The following is a 26,065-nucleotide window of genomic DNA, read 5'->3' as shown; positions in this document are numbered from 1 at the left end:
TAGGGTTGTCAGTTTAGTTGCCAGCTGCAAGACCATGAAACAGATTGTACTGGATAATATGTTACCAGTAGCACTAAAAAAGTGACCTGACATATTATTACTGTTATTACTACAAATACCAATATTTTCACTACCACCAGCATTATTACAACTAGTATAGTATTATTATTATTATTATTATTATTATTATTATCATCATCACCACAATTATCATTATTATTATTATTATTATTATTATTATTATTATCATCATCATCATCATCGTCAACCTGAAGGCAGTAAGCTGGCAGAATAATTAGCACACCACAGTTGAGCATATGGTTGATGTAATCCTTACCCCTTTCACTAAACTGCTGGCCTTGTGCCAAAATTTGAAACCATTATAAGTAAGAGAGTTGGCAGAATCATTAGCACATGAGACAAAATGCTTAGCACCATTTCATCCATCTTGACGTTCTGAGTTCAGATTCTGCCATGGTCGACTTTGCCTTTTATCATATCAGGGTTGTTAGAATAAGTTCCAGCCAAGTAACAACTTCCTCTTCCCTTCAAAAACTGCTGGCCCTGTGCCAAAATTTGAAACCATTATTATTATTATTATTATTATTATTATTATTATTATTATTATTATTATCATTATTATTATTTAATGGTATGCACAAATGTGTTACATTTGGAATCAGTGTCTTTGTTACTGGGTCACAACTAGTTTCCTTAGATATCAAGGACTTTTCTAGCAATCTTTGCTCTTCCTAAAAGAACATATTTCTGTATTGATGAAATTCTCATAGTTAGTCCACTCTCATTAAGGAAACTATGAAGTCTGATGCTAACAGTATCCAGGATGCTTATAACGACTAGGATTACTTTTGCAGAAACCCTCCACAACCTTTGCATTTCCCTTACTAAGTTTCAGAAATTTCTAATTTTTTACCTGTTCTTTAACATATCAGTAGACACAGCCACATCTTTGATGATGCACTCTTTTGACACTTTGTCCAGAATGATAGTATCTGGTTGTCTTTCTTCAATCTCATAGTCAGTCAACCCCATAGGACTATTATCATCATTATTATTATTATTATTATTATTATTATTATTATTATTATTATTATTATTATTATTATTATTATTATTTCATGCTTTAAAAGAAGTTACAGAAGAGTTAGATCCAAATGTTGCTGAAGTTTCAAATGTTACCCAAACAAACGAAAATGTTGGTGATGATAATGAATATGGTAAGCCGCAATATTTTTCTGTCTTTTTACCCACCATAAAATCCTCATCATATATATATATATACTGAAATTCGACAATGATGATGATGACATTTATATATATTATGACCTCTGTACCTTGAAGACATGCCTTGGCAATTGCCACCATTTATCTCTCCCTTCCTTACTCTACCATCCCATCAATGTTCTGATCCCTGTTACTTGTGAGTATACTATAGCACTTCACTACCATCTACCTCCTGCTCTCTCTTGTACCTTTGCTATTTCTCTCACTCTCTCTCTCTCCTTCTCTTGCTTTTTCCTCTGGCTAGGTAACCAAGTATCTCTTTTACATCAGCACACCTCTCTCTCTCTACTTCCCCCTCTTTCTCTCTCTCTTTCTCCTTCCCCCTCTTTCTTTCTCTCTCTCTTTCTCCTTCCCCCTCTTTCTTTCTCTCACTCTCTTTCTCCTTCTCCCTCTTTCTCTCTCTCCCATAACCATATACCTCCTCTAGAGCAAGACACCTGTTTCTGCCTCTCTGTCTCACTCTAACCTCACATTATCAGACACAAGATTACCTCCTCCAATGCCTCCTCTCCTCTCAAAATTCCTTGGTGACCCTGCCAGTGTTGGTGCCACGTAAAGAACATCCAGTCCACACTGTAAAGTGGTTGACATTTGGAAGGGCATCCAGCTGTAAAAACCATGCCAAAACTGACCTCACCTGTACTGGTGCCACATAAAAAGCACTCAGTCTACTCCACAGAGTGGCTGGTTTTAGGAAGAGCATCCAACCATAAAGCACTGCCAAAACAGACACAGTAGCCTGAGGTAGTCTTCTGCCTGGCCGGCTCATGTCAAGTTGTCCGACCCATGTCTGCATGGAAAGCAGACATTAAACAATGATGATGATGATGGTGGTGGTGGTGGCGGTGACGGCGGCGGCGGCGGCGGTGGTGGTGGTGTACTTTTCTGTTAAGATAAGATCAACAAAAAAGGCACTCCATCTGGTGAGAGATAAATATCGATTAATGTAATCAGTATATAGTTATGAGCTGCTAATAGTTTCATACATCGAAGATTTTATCTTGGCAGATTTTAAAACATGCCTGGTGTCTCCAAGTTATCTTCAGGCTCTGGCCACATGGCCTATACTAGTTACAAATCAGAAAAAAGAGAACAAGAGAAATCAAAAGAAAAAAAGCAAGATGAAGGTGGGTTCAAAAAGTGGAATGGTGAAAAAAATAGAAAAAGAAAGGAAAAAAGAAAAAGAATTAGACTTATGTCCCCTTTGATTGTAAAGTCATAAGGCTAGATGGTGTAGAATCAATGGAAGAGGTCTAAAGTCTATGATACAGCTGCACAATCCAGAGAGGGTAGTGTTCTCCAATTCACCAAATGAAATTTGTCTATATGTTTTCATTTGCTGAAAATTTCTGATTTGAAATTCCGCAATGTAGTGGATTTCTTCTTAGCTCTAAAAAAGAATATGCATTCTTTCAGCTACACATAACTTGGATTTTTTAGATCCATTAACATGTGGCATGGATTTTTCTATGATATGATTCTCCACTTGACACATGATTATATATATATATATATATATATAATATATATATATATATATATATATAATATATATATATATATATATAGCTAAAACAAATTTTACTTGTAATGTAAAAATTAAAATAGTTCAGGAAAAAAGATTTTCATAATTAATGTAAAAAAATGTTTTTTCTCAATTTCTACTTTAGAGTCTATCCCAGTGGATTCTTTTAAAGTCACATTTCTCCCATTTGATGCAATCAAGAGTATGCCTCTAAAAGAACAATATAAGCATTTGTTTGACATCATATATTTCTCTAATTCGTAAGTATATTTAGCTTTATGTTGATCAAGAAAGATAACCTGTGTTTGTTCTTTAAGTGGTTTTCCAATAATTTTTCACAATTATTTTATAGATAATCTCATTTCATGTTACTTTGTATCATCAGAGTTACAAGTGACTGAGTTGTTATGCTATCAATATACCATTTAAGTGGGCTGCAGCCCATATTTCTGTATCCCTTAAACAATAGTCAGCTTTGTCTTCAGCAAAGTCATCCAACTCAATATGCCACTCTGTCCCGCTGTAAATAGATATTGTAAGAAAGTACAACTCATTTATTTCAGTATTAATACTACCTCTGCCGCTGTGCCTGTTCTGGCACTATTATTCTATATATTGCTGGCAGGGAGATGAGTCGCTGCTACCTCTAGCAGTTAGGTATCCATCATTGACAAGACCAAGGAAGGTCAAAATCACATGATCTGGTGGTCTTGGCACTGGAAGTAAGGGAGATTTATCTCCCCACTAGCATTATAAACAAGAGTGCATTTTGCATCAAAAGCCAATATGAAAGTTTCTCTCGTGGTATCTACCACAGTATAGTTTGTTCTTACAGAACATCCATGTTTAAGTGGGGATAAATGAGAGAACTGTATTGCTAAGTGTTTTGTTAGTTTTTATTGTTGAAATCAAATCCCCTCATGAACAGAAAATCTTCATCAACTTAAGTTAGAAAGTTAAGGAAGTGATGAAAAGAAGGTGCAATGGCAATTCTACTGTCACTATCTTTGCATTTTCCCTTTCATAAACAATCACAATGGGATGTATTTAATCATGTTTCTTGCAACAAGAAAACTAACTGTAATTTTACTGGCAAAGGTAGAGGGAATTATGTGATGTATATACCATAAAACGCTATACCAACATTAGAGAAGTATCATTGAAATTGTCATCATCTTCATCATTATTATTTTACATGTTCTTTTTCCTTGCTTGCAATGGATGGAAAAGTCTCCGAGTGTCATGGTCATGCCTCATGTCATGGACAACAAAAAATTGTCTATTGCAACAAGACATGCTCCTATAATCTTTTGTATCCAAGAAATATAGCCATTGAGTGATGGATACCCATATCTAATGGGTTTACTATCAAATGGACTGCTGTATACATCAGCCATTACATCTAGTTCATAATCAGAACCAGACTCCAGTTCCAATGGTTAGCTGGGCCAAGGTAATTGGTAGTTTCTGAGCATTGACAGATGACTTGGTATCTGTTCCTGACAATAAAGTGAGACAATGTAGAATTAAGGATTTTTCTCAGAAACATGATGGGGCATCAACAGGAAGCCCAACATTCAATTCACTACTTACACCTAGTGAAACAGGAAAATATTTGCTGAAATATAAAGAGTTTACCAATCCTTATTTGACTGTCGATATGATTATTATATTTTTTCTTCATTTATCTTCTTTTTTGTATTTTTTCCCCAAGTTCAATCCATAATTTAATACCAGAAATAACACCAATATTTTCCAATCAAACAAAAATCATTATTGAAACTGCCAAGTAAGTAAAACTATATCCAATAGATCATATTCCAGATGTTTCTTATTCAATTATCTTTATTATTCATGCTTTGTAGAAAGAGGTGCTGGCAGGCACACTAAATAGTTTTTCAATGACGTATTGAAGTAATTATTTTGCCACTAGCAAGGATGGTACCTTCATGCTCTCTAGCCATACTGGGGCACTACTAATATAGTTCTTCATGAAATTTTGTCTGCACACCTTAAACCCTAACCACAATTTTATAATTAGTTCTAGACTCACTATTAATTATATTACCATAATAAAAATATATTGAACTTATTACTTTTAATGAAGCATTCCAACAGTTTATCATCTTCAGTCCTTTATTAGTTATATTAGTTATATAAATTTGGGAAATGAACTGAAAAATCTTTGATGAAAAATTAACATTTAATTTAACGTAAGGTGTACTAGCCATCTGAATGTGGCTAGCCACTGGGGGTGGGGTGTTACTGATGCTTTTAGCCCCAGGCGATCAACGTCACCAGATGGACTTTAGACACTATCTCAGGGCACTGAGATAGTGTCTAAAGTCCATCTGGTGACGTTGATCGCCTGGGGCTAAAAGCATCAGTAACACCCCACCCCCAGTGGCTAGCCACATTCAGATGGCTAGTACACCTTACGTTGTCGAGCAGTTACTGTTTATATCTCGTTCAGAGATTTATTATTGCTTTCAGACAGTTTTTCTAAATCAGTGACAGTGGTTGCTGTGAAAAACATTATATATTATTTGCAAGGGGACTCCTTCATCGAAGACCGGTACTTACCATGCGTTGACGAGAGGCAATTACCTTGAAACTATAGTCCATATGTAGTACTTAGGTCTTCAAGGGAGGATGACCTCCCTTTGCAAATAACACAAGGGCACTGAGATAGTGTCTAAAGTCCATCTGGTGATGTTGATCGCCTGGGGTTAAAAGCATCAGTAACACCCCACCCCCAGTGGCTAGCCACATTCAGATGGCTAGTACACCTTACGTTGTCAAGCGGTTACTGTTTATATCTCGTTCAGAGATTTATTATTGCTAACATTTAATTTGTTATGACTAAACTCAAGATGAATTTGAACCAGCCAAAGGTACAGCTAATCCGTTGCTGGCATTTTTTTATAAACATCAGAGAAATGAAAGACCATTTAACCCAGCAAGATTTTTAACATCAAGGAATGATGCACTTGAATATAAGTTGTTTGGTGTAAGGCTATGTTATTCATACAACTCACTATCCTTATAGATACAACATTCAAAGTATAAAGATATAAATGAAGTGAAATCATCATCCTTGTCATACTTGTTGCCTTTAATTACATATCATTACAATCATCATCAACAATACTGTCAACATTTAACGTCCATTTTACATGCTAGTATGGGTTAAATTGATTGACAGGAACTGATAAGGCCAATGGCCACACCAGGTTCCATAGTCTTTTTTGGCTTGGTTTCTATAGCTGGCTGCCCTTCCTAACACCAACAACTCTATAGTATGTACTGGGTACATTTTTTCATGGCACCATCACCAGTACTTTTTACACGACACCTTGGTTTTAGGATTTCAGTTCTGTTGTAGTGGGTGAATAACTTTTTTCTATGCTGGCATTTTCTCAGAAATCTCATTTTTACTTAGAATAAAATAGAATTTATAATTCTCTGAAAAATTACATTTAAAATAAAACTGAACATGTCTTTCACAACAGATTTATGTTGGACCTGAGGAAAGAGAAGCTGCAGGATTTTATTGATAAAGCAACTGAGAAAATTCATTCAGTTGGTTGTAAGGTAAGAGGTGCACACTTTATTTCCTCAATTTTTTTTAACATTTGTATCTTTATAAAGATAGAACTGAAATAGTATAGGCTGCCAATTAAAGGAACAATCTATATCTCATAACTAACCTATTCTGTATTTCTAAAAAATTAATCTTTAATGGCCAAGTTTATATATAAAAGTACCATTGCTGATTTATTTCACCCTTGTCAATAGTTGAACTACAAATACATGCAAATCGGGTTTAATAAAATAAGATTAAAAGAAGTCCTTTCCTATTGCTGGTTTAACACTTGATACAAAATAAAATTATTAAGGTTGGGACCAAAACATTACCTCAGTAAAAATAGATGATGTAGGGAACACCAAGGTAAAAAACTTAAGTGCTGCTCAGCTATGGCTAATTTAGTATACTCACATAGTCAAGCGCAAATAGTTATAAAATATACCAACACTATTAAATCAGGACAGATTCTTGTAGTGAGACTCTGCCTAGTTTATTCCTAGTCAGCAAGATTGTGATAAACAACCAGACATATCAAATAGACTTATGTTGTCTGCAATAAGCTAACCACTGAAGGTTGTTCAATGCACAAAAATTAAATGATAATGTCAGTAGTAAGCTGACCATTGTTAATTTGCCATCAAATACCCATAAACTAAGCAATGATAGTTGTTGGATGTAAAACAACCAATATAAGCATTTTCATCAGTCAGCTGAAAAATTTCATTTTATAGGTGCAAGCATAGCTGTGTAGTAAGAAGCTTGCTTCACAGCCACATGGTTCCAGGTTCAGTCCCACTGCACGGCATCTTGGGCAAGTGTCTTTTACTATAGCCCCAGGTTGATCAAAGCCTTGTGAGTGGATATTGTAGAGAGAAACTGAAAGAAACCCATTGTGTGTGTGTGTATGTGTGTGTGCATGCGTGTGTGTGTGTGTTTGTGTCTGTGTTTGTCATCCCACCATTGCTTGACAACAAGTGTTGGTATGTTTACATCCCCATAACATTAGCGGTTCAGCAAATGAAACTGCTGGAATTACTACTAGACTTAAAAAATAAGTCCTGGAGTCAATTTCTTCAACTAAAATCCTTCAAGGCAGTTCTCCAGCATGGCTACAGTCAAATGACTGAAACAAATAAAAGAGAGAGAGAGAGAGAGTGTGTGTGTGTGTGTGTGTGTGTGTGTGTGTTGTGTGTGTGTGTGTGTGTGTGTGTGTGTGTGTGTGTATGCGCATGTGTGTGTGTTTGTTTGTCCCCCACCACTTGACAACTGGTTTGGCCAAAGAGACCAACAAAATAAGTACTTGGCTTAAAAAGGAAAAGTACTGGGATCAATTTATTCGATTACAAATGACTAATGACTGAAACAAGTAAAAAATAAAAGATAAAAAACAAACAAACAAACATGTATGAACACCTACATAATATACACACATTTATATTTTGATGGCTCTTAACATTTCTTTCTTCTATTTTCAGGTATCATATCCTGTTGATGCACAAAAAGATGCTTTTATCAAATTCAACTTTGAACGAGAAAACTGTTGACAACTTCATTAACATTATCTGATCTTCAATTATAAAATTATATTGCAAAAAAGAAAAATAGACAAAGATGTCAATGGAAGTTTTCTGCTAAGTTAAAAAAAAGTTGCCATCTGCAAATTTTGCAATTATAATTTAACACATGAGCACAAATTCAATTTTATATCTTTATATCAGTGGCGTTTAATTTCATTGTTGCTATTGAAACAAAGGACTAAGTCAATCCTAGTAGGATTTGAACTCAAAATTAAGAGGGACAGAATAAAGCTAATGTTTTAGTGTAAGCATTCTGTTGTCTCTGTTATCTTCTATAACATTGAATATTTATAAAATTATTTTTTACTTCATCACTGAGTCACAGATATATTGGGGAGGTGTATATGCAATCAAATCTGGCACTTGTTTTATCAACTATTGAGGGGTGTAAAACAGTAAACTCTGGAAGGAAAAAAGTCAAAGTTGACCTGGAGGAACAAGATGCAAAGCCAACCTAGTATGATTTGAACTCGGAATCATAGAGGGACAGAATTAAATGCTGAAAACTTTTCTGTTTTTTAGAAAATTATGCTATAAAATACAGCCACTCCACAGAGTATACTGGGTGTCTTTTATGTGTCACCAACATAGGTGCCGTTTACGTGTCACCAGCACAGGTGCCTTTTACATGTTACAAGCACAGGTGCCTTTTACATGTTACAAGCACAGGTGCCTTTTATATATATATATATGTGTGTGTATGTGAATCAAAACAGTTTGATTCAAATTCATTGGTACTCCAAGTTTCAAACATGATGTTAATCTTCAGCCATTGGGAATTTGAATGAGAGGAGTTGAAGAAAGTCGATTGTTATTACCATAAGGTGAGCTGCAATCGGTCGGGGAAAGTCACGCAGTGTCGCAGTTTGATGTTGGTATATCACCAACAACAGTTACTTGGAAAATACTGCATGGTAAACAGGAAATCGCTGTGTGGTGAACAGGGGCAATGTGTGCAAGCTTATATGGTTGTGCATGTATGTCTGTATTTATAGGAAGTTAATTATATGGCTGGTCATAGAATGACCAATGGTTTTGCATCCATAAAGTGCTTAGCCTTATAATGGCATGTCGGACTCCAGTGGCCACAGGCATATAACCTGTTTTTCAAAATGGATATAGAAAAACGTTAGTCAGTTAATTTTGTGAACAAAAATATAGTCTTAGCCTTAGGTGGGATGGATTATGACCCTTAGATCGATTCCTATTAAATTTTTTATGGCTTTAATCAATAAACAGGGAATCCTCGCTTTTACAGTGAGTCCAGTCAACAAATGTTTTATGGTCCTGATCAATGAATGGGGAATCCCCACGCTTGCAGTAAGTAGTGACTAAATCCAAGATCAGTCTGGTGAGCGAAAAAAATACTGAGGAAAATTAATGATAACATAAGAAGTACCTCCAACCTTTCCCTAAGGTACAGCACCATCAAACTAATTTCATGGCTTAATGCCAACCAGAGGAGGAGTAGAGCAAGGCTCACTGAATTCAACATAGACGACTTTTACTTATGTCAAAAGGGTTACTGGTCAAGATACTTTCCTTTACTAGTGGCTTCATTGACATTAGCAATAGTAACATTGACATTATTATGCATGTCAGGAAAATAATACTGTTTGATAAATGTTTGACCTGGGTCAAACAAACCAACCTCGTGGGCTCCTTTGATGTGACAATGGGAGCTTATGACAGTGCCGACATATGTAACCTCATTGGGCTATATATCCTGGACACCTTAAAGAAGAGGTCCTCTTTGGTGTCTACAGAGATGATGCTCTACAGGAGCTGATAGGCACACCCTTGATGGACTTAGGAAGAACCTAACTAGCACCCTAGGCTCCATGGGACTCAAAATAACAATTGTGACCAATCTCACCATTGTAAATTTCTTAGACATCATGCTAGATTTAGGCTTTGGTTTATACAGGCCCTACTGCAAGCCAAACAAGAAACTGTCTTACATCAACGCTACCTCTGGCCACCTGGCTATCATGTTCAGGAACCTAGTGAAGGGTGTCAGCAAGAGGGTCTCAAACCTGTCCCTGAATCAAGAGATTTTAAATGCCACAGCCCTCTATTATAACAAGGCTCTGGTGTCCAGTGGGTTTAAGGACCATATCGGTATGCCAGGCCCCAGCACCCACAAAAGAAAACACCCACTGGAATGTTATTTGGTTTACTCCCACCCTTCTCTATTAATGTTAAAAATTGTGTGGGAAGGATCTTCCTTAGGTTTGTGGACAAGCACTTCATGCAGCCACACAGGCACAGGCGTTTGTTCAATAGCTACAACCTAAGGGTCTCCTATAGTTACACACCTAGCATTAAAACAATTTTAGTGAACATCCCTAACATACAAACAGAGGCCGGTTGCTCATGCTGGGAGTACAATCCAGTGGGAGGCCAATGCAAGGCCTAGGGGATCGTATATGAGGTGGTAAGTTGCTCTAACAATCAGAATAATAGCTGCAGTACATGCAGTTTTGAATTAAGAGTATCACTGTAAACTTGAGGGTGCACCATTGAATAGTGAGGGACCAGTGCCATCAAGTGCACCCTGTTAACAATGGGCATGTCACTATGAGAGGTTCTCTTGAGAGATGAGAATGTGGCTGTTTAAGTAGATCCTTTCTTCCAATGTGAATGAACTCAAATTTTTCCTTATCAAGCAGCATATTGTTTTGCTTTACCAATTGAATGTAAGCTAGATTGGAATTTTGTCCTATCTCTTACCCTATTAATAACTTTCTAAAACTACTTAAGAGTCATTTATGGAAATTTTCATTTTGCTGTCTTTGATGATATTTGTGATACTATTTATGTAAATTATGGAGAGAAGTAGGCCAAACACAGTGCCTTGAACTATACCACTGACTAGCTGAGCTTGAGAGAATTCCAGTAATCACATGTTGGGACATGCCTACTAGACCAGGAAATATTTGATCCTTTTTCACCAAATGCCATACTGGATAGCGTTTTTATTTATTTTTATTCTCCCAAAGCAAGCTTTGTTGAAATCAAAGTGTATGACATCTGTATTGGGACCTATCACAAAACATTTAAAATGTCATCAAAATGATGTAGAAGCTGTGTTAAACTGTCTCTGGGAAATCATTGTAATTATAACATCATGCTTTTTATCTGCAGAGAAAATATGCTGCTAAATTTTATTTAAAGTTTATTCCCTGAGTAAATATTTTGCATAACAATGAAAAAGATATTCGAAGACAAAATAGGGCAGTGGCATCTGGTGCTTATCACAAGAAGCTCTGGATTTCTTGTATGTAACTAGGGATGCTGCATTGAACAAGAAATGCACACTTTAGTTTATTAGACTCTAGTTAACAAGATACTATTAGAGAGGAAGCAGTAGGTAAGGAAAGTGGGATATGGTTCACCATGCTAGATAGTGACAGTAATGAAAATACTTTACAAACAAAAATATTGGTGGCATATCATTCTGTATAATTGTTTGTGAACGTTGTATGCTGTGGCACTTGTGTAAGGCCACCTTTGACTCCCTCTTCATCCAGTCGGACTAGTTTTCAAGGTGCCACATACTGTCTGCTAGCACCAAATATTCAGGTGACTAGATTGATGCCATCCCTGTGGCTCATGTTGGTGACCTACTCAGCTTGAATGAACTTCATGTCTTCTTTGCTCTAAGAGAGGGAGCTGACATATGCATGGGTTTGATCTATCGTCATGGCAGGATCCTCAACTCCACAGGCCTCCATGGTCTTTCTTGTTGCTTGAATGCTGGTCGCTTCACGCATCATATAGAGTTCAACCTGATACTCAAGAGGAGCTTGGCCTGGGCAAACATCCCTTCCATCTTGGAACCATCTAGATTGTCCAGATGTGGTGGGAAAAGACCTGACGGCCTCAACCTGTGCCCCTGGTCATAAGGCAGATGCCTTATCTGGGATGTCACAGTTAGGAACTCCTTTGCTTCTCACATCCTGGATGCTGCGGTCAGAGTGAGATCCACAGCTTCTGTGGCCAAGCAGAACAAAATCCTGAAATACTGCGATCTGTTGGCCAACTACATTTTCCATCCTGTGGCGTTCGAGATGTTTGGTGGGGTTGGACCACTAAATGCAAAATTCCTGTCTTCCTTGGCTATTCGCCTAGCAGTAGTAACTTGTGAGGCTCGGTTGGGCACTTAGCTATTCCAGCACACCAGCCTTGTCATCACCTGCAGCAATGCTGCAAGCGTGCTGGCATGCCTCAATAGCCATTAGAGAGGTTTCTCAGCACCCCCAACTTTTCAACATAAGGCGGTGAATTGTTTTGGTTTGCTTTTTTCTTTTCAATTGTGTTCTCTGTTTTGTCCAGTTTTCTAATTTAATTTTGTTTAATGCTTATTTGGGAGTTACAATTACAACAGATTTTAATGCGTTGTACTTTAAGATTTTGTACTGATAAGATCCATATATATATATAAATTTGTAAATTCGTTTTAAACTTTTGGACTTGGGGTATTCCACAGTATATCTTTGTACGATTGAACACAACTAAACTAGCGAATGTTTCAATTTATTGTTAGCGAATGTCTTTTTTATGGCGGGTCTCTCTTGTGTTTTGATCCTGCTTTCAAGTAATTTTCAGTCTTACAATAATTATTTCATTGATTTTAAACTATCAGAAAATGTATATTGTCTAAATTCTTACTACTGATTTACTTGAGTTATTTCCCTTAGGTCATTTTATGTCTTTTTTGTTTATTTGTTTTTTAATTACCACTGGTCAACCTATGTCGATTGACCAAAGCTGATTTGAATAGACTATGCTATGATAAGGAGGCTCAATAAGATCAAAGCATGTTCGTCGCTGTCCCTTCATTCAAACCTTTAGATTTTCCTTTTAGCATGCAAATTTCGTGAAATGAAATTATCTCCCTTCTTTAGCAGTCACCAACGATTACTGTAGAGGGTTTCTTTTCTTTTTCGTTTTCTCTTTGGAAATTTCAATTATTGACAAAATTTCTGCGTACATCGTTCAATAACTTAAATCATTTGTATTGTCATGTTTGACAAAAGGCTAAAATAAAAATAGTTTCTATTCCTAATTCGAAGAGCTTAGATCTATTGTAAAATCTTGTTTCAAGGTGACATAATTGGGGGCGGGGAGAGGAATAACAAGAGTTATCGTTCTGCTTTCTTCCCTCATTTAAATCGCGACCGCATGTTTTGTTTGGAAGAACGATGTTTACTTTGTGACTAGCGATGCTATTATACTTTAAGTAATATTCTAACCAGTGAGGATTCATTTCGCATACAGATTCTAAGTCTACTGATTATAGTAAAAGATTCCCAATGTCTGACAATAATATAGAAGAAACTGATGAAAAAAGTCAGGTAAAAATTTCCCTCGACAGTATTCATATTTCATTAGAACGATTACTATTTAATACATCCGAAAAAGATAATAATAATAATAAATTCTTTAGTGAAAGGAAATTGTTCTTGTATTGAAATTCTAAATTACTAAAATATTTTCGGTTATTAATTTCTTGGACCATTCTGAAATTATTTATAATATTTGCTTTAATTACTCTTATCCTTTTAATATAAAGAAAAGTTTACTTGAATACAGTAATATCAGTTATAATAAATAATAATAATATTTGGCATCTGTAGTTATGCCAAATATTTTTTATTATTTTAGGAAGATTTTTAAGGCTGCATAATACGAGCATTAATAACAAAACTTACGGTAACCTTCACTCTGCACTCATGCACACATTACACCTGTAAATGCAAGATCAAAATCATTCCTTGTCTCCTAATCATGATTTATATTATAAATATAAATATATGCAGTGAATGGCATATTTAATTTCCGAATGTGCAGGGTTGATTTAGGATCATTGAAAGAAACGTATATCAATACATGGAAGATGTGTGATCGTTATGTAACACTGCGATGTTTCAAGTGAAATTCGATGGATACCAAATCCTTTCGAAAGGAGAATGCCATCATCTTTATTGGCAAATATGCTCCAACTTTAACCCAAATATACAATAACTGAGTAAAAGACACGTTAGTCAAAGCTGGAGTGATTTTGATCATAAATCTACTGAATCAAGTTTGACCTGAAACAGTTTTAATCGAACACCAAACTCTACTCAGCTGAACTTTCCATAAGTATTCCTTTCTCTTCTTAAATCCACTTCCCATTTATCGCTACATATGCTCTATTTCTATCACTTCATGTAGCTGAATTCTTCAAAAATATTCTCAGTATTCCTTCAGTTCTGTCGCTTGAATTTCTTTGAAGATTTTAGAGCCAAGATATAAGGGAAACTACTCTGTCAAACATTTGAAGTTTATCGTGAGTCTAACCTAACCAAAAACGACTCATTAGTATCGTAAATATATACTGTATTTATAGATTAATATTACTTATATGTTGAAGGTGGTAGATGCAGAATCGTCAACACGCCTGACAAAATGCTTAACGGTATTTCGTCCGTCTTCATGGTTTGATTTCAAATTTAACCGAGGTTGTGTTTACTTTTCATTCTCTCAGAGTCGATAAAATGGTGACCGGTAATAAAGTCCAAGAAAAAAAGTCAGTTTTGGCTTAGAAAAAAAAAGAGTCACAGTAATAAACTCACAATGTTGACTAGGAAAATAAGTCACAGGAAAAAGAGTCACAATTTATGGGATCCGGACAAAACCCCCCTAGGACGGACACACCCGCCGGAAACCCCAGTGGCTTTTTTTCCCGTGGACTTTTTTAAATGGTGACCTTTTTTTTTACCTTGATTCGATAAAATAAGTACAGTTGAGCACTGGTTTCGATGTAATCGACTTGCCCACTCCCCAGAAATTGCTGGCTTATGCCAAATTTTCAAACAATATTTCTTACATGCTGGATCTTATGTATTAACTCAGTATTTTTTTGCTTTCTTTGTTTCTAGAGTATAACCAACATACCCTGTATGCGGAATTCACTTCTGACTGGCTTGAGTAGCGGTATAATTGGTGGTTTGGCATATTTTTTATTTACTAGTAAGTTTCAATGTTTTATTGTTTTATTTATTTATATACTGATTTATTTTGATTGTGGAGTAGAATTGGTTACACTAACTGACACATTGCTCATGGTTTTTGTAACTAAAAAGATGTGAATGCTTTCCGGTGTCATCTAAGTTCTTTTAAGGACTCTTATTTGGGTCTTATTTCATAGTACTGAACAGAGCATGCTATCAGGTAACCTGAGCTATCCTGGGTTAAGTGTACTACTAAATTCACAAAGAAATACCTTCCAATATAATAGTGGTATGCAAATGAAGATTTATCTTTTAACATTACAGAACACAAGAGCTGAGTACCAGCCCCATAGATCCTTCTGCTTTGTGAAAGAATTAACTGCCTTGAAAAAGTGTGAATGAAAGGCTTTGGTAGTGGGGACAGGAATGGGTAAAAACCAATTGGATTTAACAAAGCATATTACTTGTGCTATTTTATCAAGTTCAGGAAGCTGAATTAGATAAAATGAATCATCAACCTTGGTCTACTACCGACTATGCTAGATCAATCACTTTATACTCAAGTTGCAGTTGGATAGCAAAATCTTCAAGATTAGACAATGAACTTCTCCACTGGTTGTTTTCATGACAAACATATTTGATCCATTTATTATTGTCTTAATCAAAAATATTCAGACTGCTAAGGATCAGAGAATGCTCTAAGTTTTGTAAGAGAGTTCCTCTTATGCTGTTTTTATGAAAAATAGTCCATACTATGGTTACCACTGCTGATTATAGGAAGAGATACTAGTCATGCCAAAATCTCAATCAAAATATCACACTGTGTGAGCTTACTTCTACTGCAATCATTGCCATTAGGGATACTGTAGAGGACTACTGCTAACTGAATGCATTCTTTAAATTCAGCTAAATTGTTGCTCCATCCTGGAGATGGAGGTAGAGAAAATGATTGCAGCCAAATTGATAAAAAGCTGTCGTGGACAGAGAAGTAAGATCCAACAGGAATGAAAATAGAATTATAAAAATTATAAACAAAATAAAAAATCTATCCACTTTTAACACATATTACACATGATAAGCATAAATAAAAGTGAGTTTTTTAGAAAATTGTTTGATTTCACTGAAATAGACAGTTAATTCTAGGACACCCTGTATAACTGGTACTCTATCAGTTACAACAATGAGTGTTCCAATTGATCTAATCAATGAAACAGCTTACTTGTGAAATTAATGTGTAAGTGGCTGAGCACTCCACAGACACACATACCCATAACATAGTTCCCAGGGAGATTCAGCGCAACACAGAATGTGACAAGGCTAGTCCTATGAATTACAGGTACTTCTCATTTTTGCCAGCTGAATGGACTGGAGCAATGTGAAATAAAGTGTCTTGTTCTAGGACACAATGCACTACCAGGTATTGAACTTATGACCTTACAATTGTGAGCCAAATACACTAAACCACTAAGCCATATATATATGCATATATATATATATATATATATATATATATATATATGCATATATATATATATATATATATATATGCATATATATATATATATATATATATTATATATATATATATAATATATATATATAAACATTATTGGTGAATTGAAGAAATGGAGCTGAACGCAGATTGAACAGAAATCGTTTTATTTCATTCTACACGTGTTTCGAAAGGCACAAATTACCAAAATCCGATTGAATAATGGGACCATATTGTGTCTTTCTCTTCAGGAAGAAAAAAGGAAATCCGTTGGAAAAACAAAAACAGAACAGAGGCGGAGCAAAAAACAAATCGAACTGTGCTCCTAAGAGCCCATGGCGAAACTGTTTATCAGTGTATGTTGAGAACCGGTGGCTGAAGAATTCAACGGGTCAGGCATCGGTCAATCATGTGGGTGAGGGTGTATAGATGTTCTTTGTGACCGAGAATAAAGATCTGACTATTTAAAGAATATTGGATGTTTTATAAGTGGCGAGAAAAAATCTACTTAGAGACGTGTGTTTGTGTATACTGTTCTATATATGTGTGTGTTGGCGTAGGGGTAGAAAACATTTTTTGTGTACGTGTGTGCGTTTGATCGTTCGGCTGTCAGTGGCTACTGCCGTGATAACCGTTGGGTGGCAGAAAGAAAAAAATAAAAAATTATATATATATATTATGTTTTATGTGTGTGTGTGTTCATCTAAGCCTACCTTGTCAAGGAAACCCCCCGCTGTGAAAAAACCAAGCCCCGTTTGTCTTACAGGAGTAATTCCCCTTGCAGTGGTCAATCGTAGATATCTTAAAGGCTATTTCAGAATTTGTTACCAAGGGCTATGGGTGCCGGTATTATTTATAAACGCTATTTAAAGGCCAGATAAGTGTAACGCCGCCAATGGGGGCATCGAAAAGCCGACTGTAAGAGCCCGTTTACCATCCGGCCTCTGGCAAACAAAATATGGAAGAGTTCGGAGACACAAAGGTTGCACTGTCTTCTGCCCCTATCAAATGGGAGGGCCACCGACAAAATTGACCATTCCAGCCTATAGCTTAAGTTCGCATCCTTCAGTCGCCATATTAGCTTACTGAGTCCCGTGGTCTGGCGCTTGTTCACGTCCCGAAAAGTTGCGTAATGGTTGGAGACACGCAAAGACAATCTTGAGGATGATGCCCCTACATAAGTGAAGGCATCTGAGTCCGTGTAAACCTTGCATTGGTAGACGGCGTTTTTGATCTTGGAGTTCGCCGACGTGAATCTTAATCTGCTAGGATTGGTTTCTGAAATTAGAACTGCGTTCCTGTCACTATATTCGTTCCGAGACCTGCAGCCGCTTACTACTCTATTTTCCACTACGTCACTATTAACTATAGGAATAACCCCTGATTCTCCACTATCTATCAGAGTGCTGTCATTGCTACTGCCCGTGGTACTGCTATTGCGGGAAATGATGCTGGGGATGCTAATGGGGCTCTCTACCCTACTCCCATTGTTACCGTCAACCACAACACCCCTATTTATAACTATACCCCTAGTGGGTACTCCCTGGCTTGTCTAAACATGAGGGGGAGGTTAGTTCTAATCTGCTTACCAAAGGGGATTACAAACCATATATGCTTATTCCTATCAGTGTGATGGGTCGGGACGCCAGCTCTCGCATTCGGGTGGGTGATTCTCGGATGAATAACGGGTCTTGGGTTAGTGTAAGACCTCCCGAACCGATAATTGTCCTTATTCGCTAAATTAAATGCGGGAGCGACTACCCCGGCATCCGCCGCGCTCCCGTCCTTACTTAAAATGTTAATGTTATTATATACGGCCCTATCCTGATGACCGAATGATGGCATCGGAAGGGCCGGATCAATATAAATTACCTTCTGCCTATAACCGGCCTGCGATGCCCCCATTGCGATGCCCCCATTGGCGGCGTTACACTTATCTGGCCTTTAAATAGCGTTTATAAATAATACCGGCACCCATAGCCCTTGGTAACAAATTCTGAAATAGCCTTTAAGATATCTACGATTGACCACTGCAAGGGGAATTACTCCTGTAAGACAAACGGGGCTTGGTTTTTTCACAGCGGGAGGTTTCCTTGACAAGGTAGGCTTAGATGAACACACACACACATAAAACATAATATATATATATAATTTTTTTATTTTTTTCTTTCTGCCACCCAACGGTTATCACGGCAGTAGCCACTGACAGCCGAACGATCAAACGCACACACGTACACAAAAAATGTTTTCTACCCCTACGCCAACACACACATATATAGAACAGTATACACACACACACGTCTCTAAGTAGATTTTTTCTCGCCACTTATAAAACATCCAATATTCTTTAAATAGTCAGATCTTTATTCTCGGTCACAAAGAACATCTATACACCCTCACCCACATGATTGACCGATGCCTGACCCGTTGAATTCTTCAGCCACCGGTTCTCAACATACACTGATAAACAGTTTCGCCATGGGCTCTTAGGAGCACAGTTCGATTTGTTTTTTGCTCCGCCTCTGTTCTGTTTTTGTTTTTCCAACGGATTTCCTTTTTTCTTCCTGAAGAGAAAGACACAATATGGTCCCATTATTCAATCGGATTTTGGTAATTTGTGCCTTTCGAAACACGTGTAGAATGAAATAAAACGATTTCTGTTCAATCCGCGTTCAGCTCCATTTCTTCAATTCACCAATAATGTTTTAATTTCAATTATCCACACCAACGCACGGTTGCAACGCCAGATGGTTGTACCTCCAACCGTGCTGTTTACTGCTGTGATTTTTGCTACTAAGGTATCGGTTAAACTGTTGATTAATCTACTACAAGATTATTCATCTTTCTATTTCACAAAATTATATATATATATATATATATATATCGATCGGAGTAAGCACATAAATGCGAAACAGGGCAGAAAAAATAGTACTCAAATACCAGAGGTAGAGTAATGTGCTTTATTGAAAAGCAGCAAAAATATCACAAAAACTGTTACTCAGAGTTTCACGTTCTTGTTCATCGGGCAGTTTTGTTTAGAATTTTAAACAAAACTGTCTGACGAATGGGAACCTGAAACTAATTTTTTTGTGATATTTTTTGCTGCTATATGTGTGTGTGTGTGTGTATATATATATATATATATATATATGTGTATACTTTTGTTATTTTTCAGGCAATGTACGGGTGGCAACCCATGTTGGAGTTGGAACATACGCTATCCTAGCTACAGCATCATGGTAAGTGATAATTAAGTAACAGCCACCAAATTCCCTAATTACAAACTTTATGTAGTATTTCATTGTCAATCACCTTTATATATTGTTAGTACTTATTGTATCAAAGCCATAGAAATAACAAACAACACAGAACCAGACATGATGAAAATACTATAAAACATTTAATCCACACTGAATTCGATCATCTTCACTACCTCTATAGCTTCTCTTAAAAGGTGACTAATGATTTATTAATATCTTTTTAACTTCTTCAGCATCTGTATTGATAGTTATTACTATAAATCAAAAGAGGGTATGCCAAAAATATTGTCCAACTTCCCAGAAGTAGCAGCCAAGTGTTCCTTATATCAAACATAACTGTCTTAGAAACAGAAAGGCACATTGAATAATGTAGTCCTAGATATACTACATCTGAAAATAAGAAGGGTTTGTCATATCTAGAACATCTTCAAGTAGAATTCATCCCAATAAGGGGTGAGCAAAGACTAACAATAGCAATATCTTGTGTGTGTGTGTGTGTGAGAGAGAGAGAGAGAGAGAGCCAGGGTAGAACTTTGGAATCTCTAGTCATAAGCACTATTGGTGTGTGGTTTAGAAGTTCACTTCCCAACCATGTGGTAACAGGTTCAGTCCCACTGTGCAGCAGCTTAGACAAGTTTTTTATGCTATAATCTTGGTTGATCAAAACCTTGTGAGTAGATTTGGCAGAGAGAAAATGTAAAAAAACCTGGCACAGCCTGGGCCTATACTGGCCGAAACCTATCAAAGTTATATATATATATATCATCATCATCATCATTTAACATCTATTTTCCATGCTGGCATGGGTTGGACAGTTTGATTGGGCTGGCACACTGGTAGGCTGCACTAGGATCCAGTCTGATTTGGCATGGTTTTCTACAGCTGGATGCCCTCCCTAATGCCAACTACTCTGAGAGTGTAATTGGTGCTTTTACGCACCACCGGCATGAGTGCCATTTGCAAGACATCAATATCTGCCACAATTGCGATTTTCCTCGGCTTGATGGGTCTTCTTCTCAAGCACAACATAATGCCAAAAGTCTTGGTCATTGCCTCCAGCACTCAAAAGGAACTCGGCCACTTTACTTCCATGAGGCCCAACAGTTGAAAGGAACTCAGCCACCTCACCGTGAGGCCCACTCAAAAGGAATTCATCCACCTCTCCTTTGTGAGGCCAACATTTGAAAGGAACTCAGTCACTTTGCCTCCATGAGGTCCAATGCTCGAAAGGAACTCAGCCACCTCGCCTCTGTGAGGCCCAAACTTGAAAAGAACTCAGCCACTTTGCTTCCATCAGACCCAATGCTCAAAAGGTACTTAGTCACTTTGCCTCTATGATGCCCAACATCCAAATGTTGATTTTTTTTACGTGCCACTAGCAAGAGTGCACTTGACTTGATGGGTCCTCTTAACCAGAGCACATTGCCAAAGGACTCGGTCACTGGTCATTGCCTCTGTGAGGTTCAAAGTTCACCACCTTGTTCCATGTCTTCCTGGGTTTACATCTACCACAGGTTCCCTCCACGGTTAGTGATCAACACTTCTTTACACACCTGTCCTCGTCCATATGCATCACATGACCATACCAGTGCAGTTGTCTCTTTTGCACACCACATCTGATTCCTCTTATGCCTAACTTTTCTCTCAAGATGCTTACACTCTGTCGAATATGCATACTGACATTGCACATCTGGTGAAGCATATTGGCTTTCATTTCTTTCAAGCCTACACATGTCCTCAACTGTTATTGCCCATGTTTCACTACCATGCAGCATAGCTGTTCACACAGAGGCATCAAACAATCTGCCTTTCACTCTGAGAGAGAGGCCTTTGTTGCCAGCAGGGTAGGAGCTCTCTGAACTTTGCCCAGCCTAATCTTATTCTCGTAGCTGTCCACTTGGAACAACCACCTGATCCTCTACTAACCTGATCCTCTAGATACCAGAAGCTATCTACTACCTCTAACTCATCCCCTGGCAGTTGATGGACTAAATTTTCTGCACATGTTCAGCATTTATTATGCCTGTGCACCTTCCACATACAAAAGTTAGTTTCTCTGTTAACCTTCCTTTGATGTTGCTGCACCTTTTGTGTATCCAAAGCTTACACGGGTTTATGTTATGGAGTTTCTACCTACACCTTTTCTACAGATTGAGCAGGGCCATCTACCTGAGGGGATTTTTGTCTGCCTTCCTACTTACTATGATTTTGGTTTTTGCTAGGTTAACTCTAACTTTGATTCTAGACATTGTTTCCTACCTGGAACTTCTTTTCTAGCTCAGGTAATGATTCAGCTATAAGAGCAAGGTCATCAGCATAGAGGCAGTCTGTCTTGAATTCCTGTTATTGCCTGGAGGACTATGATGAACAAGAGGGGGCTGAGCGCCAATCTTTGGTAAACCCTTACTTGTACTCGTTGCCCACCCTCACCTTACTAGTAGTGTCCCTGTACAAGGCTTGTACAGCTCTCACCAACCACTCGTCTATCCCTAGTTTCCACATTGGTCACCAGATAATGGATCAGGGGACTCTGTCAAAAGCTTTCTCCAAGTCAACAAAAGCCAAGTACAGAGGTTTATCTTTGGCTAGATATTTCTCCTGAAGTTGCCTTACCAAAAATATAGCATCTGTGGTGCTTCTACTTGGCACAAAGCAAAACTGCATCTCATCTAGACTAACTCTCTCCCTGATTAGTTGGGCTATGACTCTCTCCACAACTTTCATCACCTGATCCAACAATTTGATACCTCTATAATTATTTCTATCTAAGACATCACCTTTACCTTCATAGCAAGTATATATATATATATATATATATATTATATATATATATATATACTCATACTCACATAGAGATATATGAATGTCATATTATAAATGTACTGAGAGAAAGACTAGGCATAAGAAGAATTAGATATAGAGTACAAGAAAGAAGACTGCACTGGTACAGACATGTGATGCTTATGGATGAGGACAGCTGTATAAAGAAGTGTGGATCACTGAATGTGACTGGAGCCTGTGAACAAAGAAGTGCTAGGAAGATATAAGATGAAATGAATGGTAACCTTAGAACCCTGAGCCTCATAGAGGAAATGAAAAAGGACCAGGATATCTAGTGATGCAAGGTTCTTATGAAAGCCCACCCATCATAATGAAACTGACTTCTAGAAGCTCTGCTTAGGGATAAATTGTACATGTATACGTATATATGACTGTGTGTATATACATATATATATGAGCACCCTAATCAATCAATCCCCCCCACATCATACCATCAACTGCAGATCCTTCCCTCATACCTTAACCCCCATCTAGCATACAGAAGCAACATCTTCCTTCCCTGGGTTTATTGCCTTTCAAGCTACATTGTGCCCTCAATAGTGCTGGTGGCATGAAAAAAGCACCCAATACACATTGTAAAGTGGTTGGCATTAGGAAGGACTTCCAACAGTAAAAACCATGCCAAAACAAATATTGGAGTATGATTCAGTCCACGACTCATTGGATCCTTGTCAAACTGTCCAACCAACATGGAATACAATAGCCTCTGCTATGCAGTTATTGATTTGATCGAGTCTCCTAAATCATTTCAGTTCATGATATAATGTCTGCTATAAAAAGGCTTCAAAGCAAGCTGTTAGTCTTGAACCTTGGTTATATTACTCAGACTTCTTTACACCCATTGTGCAAAACTGTAGCAGTCATGGCATGTTGGTTATGTTTTGGATAAAACAGAGTCCAAAGAGAATTATGTTGGTGGTAGTGGTCTGCATTGTAAGACTTGTATTATTTGAGAACAGCAATGTAGGGTACAGTGAAATTTCTGAGAGGAGTAGATTATCCAATGTTTCAGACAGAGTCTTTCTTCAGAGTTAAGGGTTTTATCTGAAACATATGTGTAAGAAAATACATACGTGTGCGCACACATACACACACACACATATATATATACATGCATGATACAAGGGGTATATGAGGACGTTTAATTATCAGTATATCACTCTCTTCAAACCAACTAAAAGGTTTTTATTTCTTTCAGATCCTCAGTGCCAGATAAAATGTTAACACAAGAAATAAAGACATGCTGCTATTGTTGACATATTTCTGGAACACTGCAATTTAGAAATTACTACCTTTCTAAAGATCTTTTGTGCACAAAGTTCAGATGAAATTGGAAGCTCCTAGTGGGAATGTTTCAACTATATCAAAGTGAAAAACCATTCTACATGTTCTGATACTGTTAAAGACACCACAATTCATCCAATGGTTTCAAAACATTATCAGTAATGTCCCCAGAAAATTAGTGAAGGCCCCTTGCCAGAGAACTTCAGATGTTGAAGTTGTTTATCAGAACAGTGATGCATGAGGACATTCAATATATGTTGCATATACTGAGGAGAGGCCAGTTTATGTCTGCAAAGACAGAGGAAAACTGTTTGACCCTGCCAAGCAGTTACTTAACAAGGTTAAAAAAAACCTCGCAAACATGGCATGCTTTGGTTCTTTTCTGATGAAAGCTTCTACCAAGACCATAAGTCTAACAAAAGTGACAGATGTTTATGTGCAGATTCTTCCCATGTCCCCAAAGTGATGCATACTAAGTTTCCAGCAACTGTGTTGGTTTTGGGGCAGGCAGGCAGGTGGATGGGTGGGTTTCTTCTTCTATAGCCCTGAACCAGATAGACACTGAAAGAAGTTCATTTTGTGTGTGTGTGTGTACACGTGTGTATGTACATACATATGTATGTATAAACACACACATATTTATATACATATATGTGTACACATGTATGCGTGTGTTTGTGACTCCTTGTCTTGACACCATATGAAAATTGTAAACAAAGTGTCACTGTCATACACGTGGTGCTGTTTGTTTCGAATTCCCTATGTATACATGTCCAACAACAGGGAAATACTACTTTGCTTGGAAACAAGTAAAGATTAGTGACAAAGAGCATTATGTCAGAGAAAATCTGCCACAACAAATTGTGCCTAACCCAAGCAAATGTGGATGCTAAAATGGTGGTGGTTCTGCTGGTGCAGGTTGATGATATTGGTGATGATCATGATCAAAGTTAACCCTTTTGATTTCAAATTGCCTAAGTCTGCCCCTGGTTGTATCATACAAACTTCTTGTTTAAAATGGCTTAAATTAAAACCAGTCAAAATTTCTCATTATTCTGAATAGCAACACAGTTATTTTACTAAATTCTTCATTACTTTCAAAATTAATTGAAACAAAGACAGTGTATTTCAATAAAAATATAATAATGAAAAGATTAAACATTTATTCCAGTGATTCATCTGTCTGTTTCCTCCTTTGTAGGTCTTTCTGCCGATACAACTACTCTAAAATGAAATTTCAACAGCGAGAAATACGACAAGCCTTTCAAACAGCTGTAATCCAAAATGTAGAAAAAGAAAGTAACTTGCCAAAAGCATAGTTGTTAAACTGTATTATTAGACTCATTGATTGGACTAAATCTCAATTACCGTAATGATAATTGAATCACTTAGTTATGTCCCTTCGTTCACTTTTTGTGTGTGTGTGTGTGTGTAAAGCAGAATAGAGTTTAAACCAGAAATTTGGTTGAAAGCACTTAAAACAGCTATATCACTTTGTTTTTTGTTTTTTTTTGTTGGGTGGGATCTTTTTTAATGCCTGACATGTTGAATATCTTAACATGTTGAATATCTGACTCTACTATTTATCAAAATGAAATAATAAAGACAATAAAACTCCAAAAATTTTACCTCTGTTGATTATTGGTATACTTGAATGAGATACTGTTTGTAAATGTAATCTTTAATTTTAAAGAAATTGTTTTCAAAATTTGAACTTAAAAGAGAGCAAGCTTTAAAACAATTGATTGAATAACTTTTTCTTTCTCTCTCTCTCTCTCTCTTTATAAATAGCATAGCTATTTGGTTAAGAAGTGAACTTCCTAACCATGTGGTTTCAGGTTCAGTCCATCAGCACAGAAACTTGTCATAGCCCTGGATAAATTCGGTAGATGGAGGACCTCAAGACACCTGTCGTGTGTGTGTTTGCATGCACGTGTGTGTCTGTGTTTGTTTACATCTATGTTCACTTATATGAAAGACACAATTTCCAGCAGTGTTTTTCTTGACACTTCTGTCAAATCATTCCTACTTTGAAGCTATGTAGAATAAGAGTTCCCTTACTTGAAAAACAGATATGAATCAGCATTGGGACAGGTAACTGGCTGTAAAACTATGCCTCAGTAACATATTTGTTTAACCCACATAACAGGAAAAAACAGACAAAAACGAACAAAATAAGCAAAACCACTAA

General features: G+C 37.0%; 2 protein-coding genes across 2 annotated transcripts in view; both read left to right on the top strand.

Moving 5' to 3' along the window:
• The window catches only part of LOC115217163 (dynein assembly factor 3, axonemal-like), a 29,759-nt gene extending 21,514 nt beyond the window's left edge, over positions 1–8,245 (top strand). Inside the window, exons 12-16 of the mRNA XM_029786787.2 lie at positions 1,152–1,238; positions 2,976–3,090; positions 4,545–4,619; positions 6,343–6,424; positions 7,895–8,245. Of these exons, the coding sequence (XP_029642647.1) occupies positions 1,152–1,238; positions 2,976–3,090; positions 4,545–4,619; positions 6,343–6,424; positions 7,895–7,963 (428 nt within the window). The 3' untranslated portion in view covers positions 7,964–8,245. The remainder of the gene's footprint in view (positions 1–1,151; positions 1,239–2,975; positions 3,091–4,544; positions 4,620–6,342; positions 6,425–7,894) is intronic.
• Positions 8,246–12,995: 4,750 nt separating this feature from the next.
• LOC115217438 (cytochrome c oxidase assembly protein COX20, mitochondrial) lies at positions 12,996–25,492 on the top strand. The gene is made up of 4 exons (XM_029787137.2): positions 12,996–13,356; positions 14,926–15,016; positions 19,665–19,728; positions 25,076–25,492. Exons 1-4 carry the CDS (start codon positions 13,315–13,317, stop codon positions 25,191–25,193), a joined length of 315 nt encoding a protein of 104 aa, XP_029642997.1. The 5' UTR covers positions 12,996–13,314; the 3' UTR covers positions 25,194–25,492.
• Positions 25,493–26,065: the final 573 nt, after the last annotated feature.

This window comes from Octopus sinensis, linkage group LG11, assembly GCF_006345805.1.
Source record: "Octopus sinensis linkage group LG11, ASM634580v1, whole genome shotgun sequence".
Lineage (NCBI taxonomy): Eukaryota > Metazoa > Mollusca > Cephalopoda > Octopoda > Octopodidae > Octopus > Octopus sinensis.
The sequence above is the reverse complement of the archived record's forward strand: the minus strand, read 5'-3'. Positions and strand labels throughout refer to the sequence as shown.